At 43.1% G+C, this 7,330-nt stretch overlaps 1 protein-coding gene across 1 annotated transcript; it reads left to right on the plus strand.

Annotated features, from left to right (window-relative positions):
- Positions 1-507: 507 nt before the first annotated feature.
- On the plus strand, positions 508-5,996 carry b3gnt7 (UDP-GlcNAc:betaGal beta-1,3-N-acetylglucosaminyltransferase 7). The gene is made up of 2 exons (XM_080430889.1): positions 508-714; positions 2,789-5,996. Coding segments are annotated over exons 1-2 (1,272 nt in total). The 5' UTR covers positions 508-712; the 3' UTR covers positions 4,059-5,996.
- Positions 5,997-7,330: the final 1,334 nt, after the last annotated feature.

Below are 7,330 nucleotides of genomic sequence, written 5' to 3' on the forward strand. Positions count from 1 at the left end.
ATACCTCAACAAACAAAACAAAAAAGAAAGAAAAGAAAAAGACCATTACTGCATCAAAATTAATCAACAAAATATAAAAACTGGTAAAAAAAAAAAAGAAAGAAGAAAGAGGCAATTTTTTTGAAAATAGCTGATCTACAAGATGTGAGCCATTGTGAGCTTGTAGATCTGCTATTTTCAAAATATGTATCTGTGGAACCGAGTCAAACTAAATGTAATGCCTCAACTCCTACATTCCAAGTACTTCTCGGGGTCGGGGGTCCCCAGTTCAAATTATGATTATTTTGGGGGGGTCCCCAGTTCAAATAATATGATTATTTTGTGGGGTCGTGGCCTGAAAAGGTTGAGAACCACTGGCCTACATCAGACAGACAGCCCCCATCAGCCTACCTCCTCATAGCCTACATCAGACATCAGAACAGCCCCCATCGGGCTCAGTAACGCCCACCGCGCCTTCAAAAGCTCCATCCATCCTGTCAGAGTGGTTAGTGTGCAGTAGAGCTTCAGACCCAGCGTGGTGCTGCTGAGACTGGAGGAAAGTTAATGCTTGCGTCTTCTGATCGCATCGCTCTTATATTTCTGGAACGGATATAACTTGGGGAAACTGTTGAAACGGACAATATAACTCCATTTAATTACACCTGGGTTTTTTTCTGGGCTCAGCAAACCAGCGATTTTGTCTTGTCTTGTCTTGCAAGAATCACGCGAGAAAATGTAAGTTGCATTCATTTCTACTTTACCTGTTTATTTGTTAAATAAGTGCTGTTTTACGTTGAACTTCTCACACAAACTCTGATAGATAATATAATAATATAGCCTGTGTTTGTCTTGATCGTGCGTTCAGTGATTTACGCGTAATTACGCACAGAATAGAACATAATCTACTCGTCGTGTTTAAACAGCAACCAGATCTAATGAGAGATTGAAATCACCAGATTCACACAGAGCATCAAGTGTGTCCCAACTAGTACGAAAGTAACAGTCTGCAGATCTCAGGTGCATCTTTGTTGTACTTTGCAAATATAGCCTGCCTACAGTAGCTACTACGTAATAGGTTTTGGTGGATTATTATTATTTAGTTTATTATTTAGGCCATGTAAACTAATGTAGGTAGATTACCACTAATACCAAAACGCTCGCCCCAAAACACAGTCGCCCCGGGCAAATCCGGCGGTATTCACCTGGTATTCCTAAACGTGACCTCAGTAAACTATGCCTAAACCTAAACTTATTCCTATACGTAACCACAGTAAAACTATGCCGAACCCTAAAATTATTCCTAAACTTAACCTCAGCAAAACTGCTTAAACCTAACCTTGTTATTCCTAAACTTAACTTCAGTAAAACTCTGCCTAAACCTAACCCAATTGCTAAACTTAAACTCAGTAAAACTATGCCTAAATCTAATCTCATTCCTAAACTTAAACTCAGTAAAACTAGGCCTAACCAAAACTTATTTCTAACCTTATTCTCAGTCAAACAAATTCAAGAATACGAGAACCGCTGGTCCGCGAAAAAAATGGGGGGGCGAGCGTGTTTTGGGGCGAGCTTTCACGTTACCGACTCCCACCACATAGGGAGTGTCTGCGCTGCAGCAGCCCCAGTCCAGTCTATCGTGATGACATCGTGAGTGAAAAAGTGCAAAGGTGCCAAGCGCTCCACTAGCCTAGTTGGATCAAGAGTCTATCATAGATGCATATAATCGAGTCTGACTTTTGCTTTCCTATATATATGATATAGCCTGGCTACGAAAGCAAAAGTCAGACTTGATCAAATGCACGATGATAGTCTTGACTCTTCATGCATGCAAGGCTATAGCGCTCCACATAGCCTACAGTAGGCTTTAGGCTATTCTATTCATGGTGCGATGATTAAAACGTTTAAAGAAGAAAAGAAGCAATAAATCAATCCGAGCACTGATTGTTGTACTTGATCAGTATCACTGACTTGAAAATAACACATTGTAAGCTGATGAAGAAAACATGGTTAATTATCTATGTGGGAGGAAAAACTTTTTTTTTATTAAGAAAAACTTTTGGTTTAAAATGTAGGGTTATGTTAGTCAACAAATGCAGTGATTTGGTCATTTTAGGCCCTAATAACGGTCTGGTTTATTTTATGTTTTGTTTTTAAATGTTTAGCCTGTTCCTCCTAAAGCCACCATAACAACATCATTATAATAACAATACACTGTTGGGATGGAAATCTGCACTCATGCGTTCCCATGCGTTAGAGGCTATACGTAGAAGAGAAAATATTCCCCTGTGGGCAATAAACAAAATGAGGGAGTGAGAGGGAGGCACCTCGTTGCCAGCCAGTTGCAAGCCAACTATTATGCACGCAAAATATACATTTGAACCTCTCAGCAGAATATATGGTATTGATGGTCCATTGTGGAACCTATATGTCGTTGCTTCTCCATATTCTAACTTTTTGTGTTTTTTGTAAATAAATGTCCGACCTACTTGATCATACTACAGTGTCACACAAACGTATCAAAAGCAGCAGATCCACAAGATCCATGAGCTTTTTTCTTGTGATTTGAATCCTGAAAAGTAACAGTTTTGGACATACAGTATGAGGTTTCCACCCGACAGAGACGAGATATATAGATATACACACACACACACACACACACACACACACACACACACACACACACACACACACACACACACACACACACACACACACACACACACACACACACACACTGACTGTCCTATCAAACAGACTTTGAAATGACATTGAGATTTATGTGTGTGGTGTTATTGTGTTCCTCCCCCAGGATGAACAACAGGGATCGATGGCGGGTGTACAAGCGAGTCAGTGTTATGTTCTTCCTGGCTGTGGTGGCGTTGACGGTCATGCAGCGGGGGAACGTCAGCACAGGGGCTCCGTTCCAGATCGAGAGGCAGACCCGCCAGGAGGCCTCCATGGGAGGAGGGGACAGGGAGGCTGGCAGCGCCTCGCAGGAGAGGAGGGGTCTCTACCCGGGGACCAGCACTTTCTGGAAGACTAGCAAGCCCCAGCCGCCGGCGCCGGAGACGGTGGAGACCACAGAGGGGCCTGTCGTCACCCAGGACAACGGCCCCAGGACCTGGGACATAACCAGCTCCAACTGCAGCGCCAACCACAACCTCTCGAGGCAGGACTGGTTCGTGAGCCTGGAGGCCAACTTCAAGCAGTTCCTGTTGTACCGACACTGCCGGTACTTCCCCATGCTCATGAACCACCCGGAGAAGTGCTCCGGAGACACCCACCTGCTCATGGTCATCAAGTCGGTGGTCACCCAGCACGACCGCCGCGAGATGATCCGCAAGACCTGGGGCAAGGAGCAGGTGGTGGGCGGCAAGAGGGTCAAGACGCTCTTCCTGCTCGGCACGCCGTCCAACGAGGCGGAGCGGGCCAACCACCAGAAGCTGCTGGAGTACGAGGACTACATCTACGGGGACATCCTGCAGTGGGACTTCCAGGACAGCTTCTTCAACCTGACCCTCAAGGAGACCCACTTCCTCAAGTGGTTCAACACGTATTGCCCCGAGGTGCGCTACATCTTCAAGGGGGACGACGACGTCTTCGTCAGCGTGGAGAACATCCTGGAGTTCCTGCAGATCAGCCGGGACGCCAAGGACCTGTTTGTGGGCGACGTGCTCTTCAAGGCCAAGCCCATCCGCAAGAAGGACAACAAGTACTACATCCCCCAGGCGCTGTACAACAAGACGCACTACCCGCCGTACGCCGGCGGAGGGGGCTTCCTGATGGACGGACCCCTGGCCAGGAGGCTCCACGGGGCCGCCGACACCCTGGAACTGTACCCCATCGACGACGTGTTCTTGGGCATGTGCCTGGAGGTGCTCCAGGTCACCCCCGTCAAGCATAACGCCTTTAAGACGTTTGGCTTGGTGAAAAACAAGAGCAGCAAGTTGAACAGAGAACCCTGCTTTTTTAGGAGCATGATTGTGGTTCACAAGCTGCTGCCGCCGGACCTGGAGCACATGTGGAATCTGGTGAAAAGTGATTTGATCTGCTCACAGAAAGTGGAGATCTTATTATAGCCGAGCGGGATGACCCAGGTGAAGGGGAGTACGGACCATAAGCTCTGCCTCGGTGGGTACGAGTTGGAGAGTGTTTGCGCGTGACAGAAACACAGAGTCGGCGGGGGAGAGAGATAGAGAGAGAGAGAGAGAGAGAAGGGCAAATGTTAACTTCCGAGTTAACTCTGATTTAAGTTCTCCTTTATTTGGAGAAGGACCCGGACTTCAATATTTGAATTTCTATTTAAGTACCGCGACACAGGTTGTGTGGAGTGGCAGCCACTGCCGTCAAAGTAAATTATATGGAGTTTTCTATGTTGACTTTAGAATTATTTATATGCTCTTTTTGAAGGACTTTTATTGTCAGCAGGCAAAATCCCAGAGACTTATGACCCCAAGGTTGGAGCCAGTGTGGCATTAAGTGTTGCAACAAAGGACAGCCAGTTGCTCCACAACGTGTCAGGCTTTTGACCTTAAAGTACTGAGTGTTGCACCTGAGCTTCATGTGGACCAGAGCTTGACATGCGCTGGTAGCTCAACAACTGGGTCTCAGACCAGAGAAAGAAACTATTGTGTCTCTACCTCAGCGGTGTGTAGTTCAAACAGCCTCTCATCTCATCATAAGTCAGTGGTGGACAAAAGTACTCGACCACAGTACTGGAGTCAATGTATAGATAGATACTCATGGTCAAATATTTGATTTATACTTAGTAGCGTGCCGGTTTGGTGCTCAATAAATAGCAGATCTGCAAGCTCACAACACGTCGAATGTGATACGTTGTGAGCTTGTATATCTGCTATTTAGCGCAGGCAACACCAGTGTGCAATGAAGTATAAATCATGCTTAAGAGTGAAAGTTACTCTGTCAAATTTGTAAAAGAAATACTTAAGTATTCAAAAGTAAATGCTTTAAAAAAATACTTAAGTATTGAAAAGAAATTACATTTCTTTTTTTGTATTAATAATGCATTGCTGCACAAAAATGTGGACATTTCCCTCCCAAAATTTTTAGATTTTCCCGATGAAAAACAAACAAACAATAATAGTAAAAAAGTAGCAGATCTACAAGCTCACAACGCGTCGTGTCGCTTTGTGAGCTAGTTGTTGATCAGCTATTTTCACTATATTCGAATTGAAATTGGGCTTAAGTGGTTAATTCATAATATACTTTTTCCATTCCAAGAAATGCAGTGGAGTCAAAAGTACAACATTTGTCTTTGAAATATAGTGGAGTAAAAGTCATAAGCATACAAATACTCAAGTAAAGTACAGATACTAGTAAAAATGTTTTTACTTAAGGACAGTACTCAAGTAAATGTACTTTGTTACTGTCCACCACTGCTCATAGCTAAATATTTGGACATCTTTTCCTCTTTGTGAAACTTTTCCAGAATTCCATCATCTCACAGACATGGCTCTTCATGTAAGATTTAGCTCGGCTGCTGTAGCAGGAGACCTTGCACTTCTGTTAATAAGTTTGAACACACTGCCAAAATCCTGAGTGTTAATTTAACTCTGAGGGGGTTAAACATTTTACTCTTACGGGTCCATTTTTTGACTTTTTACACTGTTAAATTAATCCTCAAGGTTTTGCAGCAAAGCTCAATGCTCTGGACTTCTACTAGCATACTACTGGAAATGACAAAAAAAAAAGAAAGAGAAAATAAGAAACTTGTCTAAACTTGTTACATATAATGTTGTCCTTGAATTTGAATGTGCTGATATACTTGACATGACTTTGGGTTGAGGGGTTTACAATGAAACTGTGAAACAAATTATTAACTACTGCTGGTACGCGTATTATGACATGTTAACTTAAATAGTCCCTCCTCCTGGAAAAAACAACAGGGGGTTTGGGGGGCAAGGCGAGGGTGTGTGACGTTTAATTTAATGTGGGGGGAATTTATTGGTATTAATTCAATGATGTTCACTGATGATAGTACTGAATGTTGAAGGTGTAGTGGGTGTTGATTATGTCTGGATTATGTAAATATGTTGATTTGATTGAAAGAAATCAAAATGTACATAGGACTCATGTTTGTAAATAAATGCCTATAAACACAAACCATGGTCCTCCTCACCAAGTCCTTTCTAGAGTGTGTCCTGTATCCGTGTTTCTCAAACGTTTTCGTGCCAAGGACCCCCAAATTGATATGTATTTGGCCGCGGACCCAACATCTGAAAAGGTTTTGTGCCAGGGACCCCCAGAAGAGAAGATTTTTGTAAAAAATAAAATAAAAAAATCTACAAGCTGTGAGTGTGTAGATCTGCTATTTTTGAATAGCCAACGAATAAATGGATAAAGTGGTTTCAATGATTGTGATGCCATGTTGGGTGGGGTCCCCGTACCCACTTTGAGAACCATTGCCCTGGATTAGACGGCTGTATTTTGTTTTGTTTGTCTGGAACTTATCGGTGGAAATCACACATTCTGAACATCTTAAACGGGTCATCAGACAATGGATGCGGTGACACAGGATCAAAGATATGATAAGGAGCTATATTGGTTACATTGCCAGTGAGTCGGATGACAGAAATAGCCTATAGCGTCAGGTAACTGAAGAACTGACTCAATTAGTGGTCATTTAGAACCCCGGGACCCAAACCTTTTTTATTTATTTGCTAAACTCTTTTGATGGGTCCCGACCCACTGTTTGGGAAACCCCGATTTAGAGCAAGACTTCTATTTATGTTTTTGTTTTTTTTGACGATCACTGAAAACATGTCTGTGGGACAAAGTGTTGCTTCAGCTGTTCAGGTCAACATTTTGACATTTTTTGCCGCACGGCGCCGAGGGGGGCCTAGTGGCCTTGAAACGGGGATGGTCTGTACTGTATCTGTCCTCACAAAAGTAGACCAGTCACAACTCAAACTAGCGCAAGCCTGCAACTATTGATTAGTTTCTGAGCGATCATTCTATCAATTACTTTTTATATATAATTTGTTTTACATCAACGAGTCAATGCAATCAACCACTTACAGCTGCACTATGTAACTTTCCTCCTCTACCCTGGATTTGAACACGGTTTTCTGTGCAAGTGCTGACATTTTTTACCATTGAGCTAATGGAGCCTGCCTGCTTGCTCAGGGGACACATGAATCTTGACCATCAGGTACAATTTTTTGTCAGATCCTGTGTCTAGGTGAGACATCTAAATGTCTCAATGAAGAGCAGTGAGACAAAATACAACCACCCCAATTGTATAAGACAAGTTATGTTGTATTAACATACTCTACCATACAGATTGGACAAAATTACATTTTATTCATTAATAAAAAGTTACATAGTGCTG

This window comes from Gymnoscopelus braueri (genome assembly GCF_963280865.1).
Source record: "Gymnoscopelus braueri genome assembly, chromosome: 6".
Taxonomy (NCBI): domain Eukaryota; kingdom Metazoa; phylum Chordata; class Actinopteri; order Myctophiformes; family Myctophidae; genus Gymnoscopelus; species Gymnoscopelus braueri.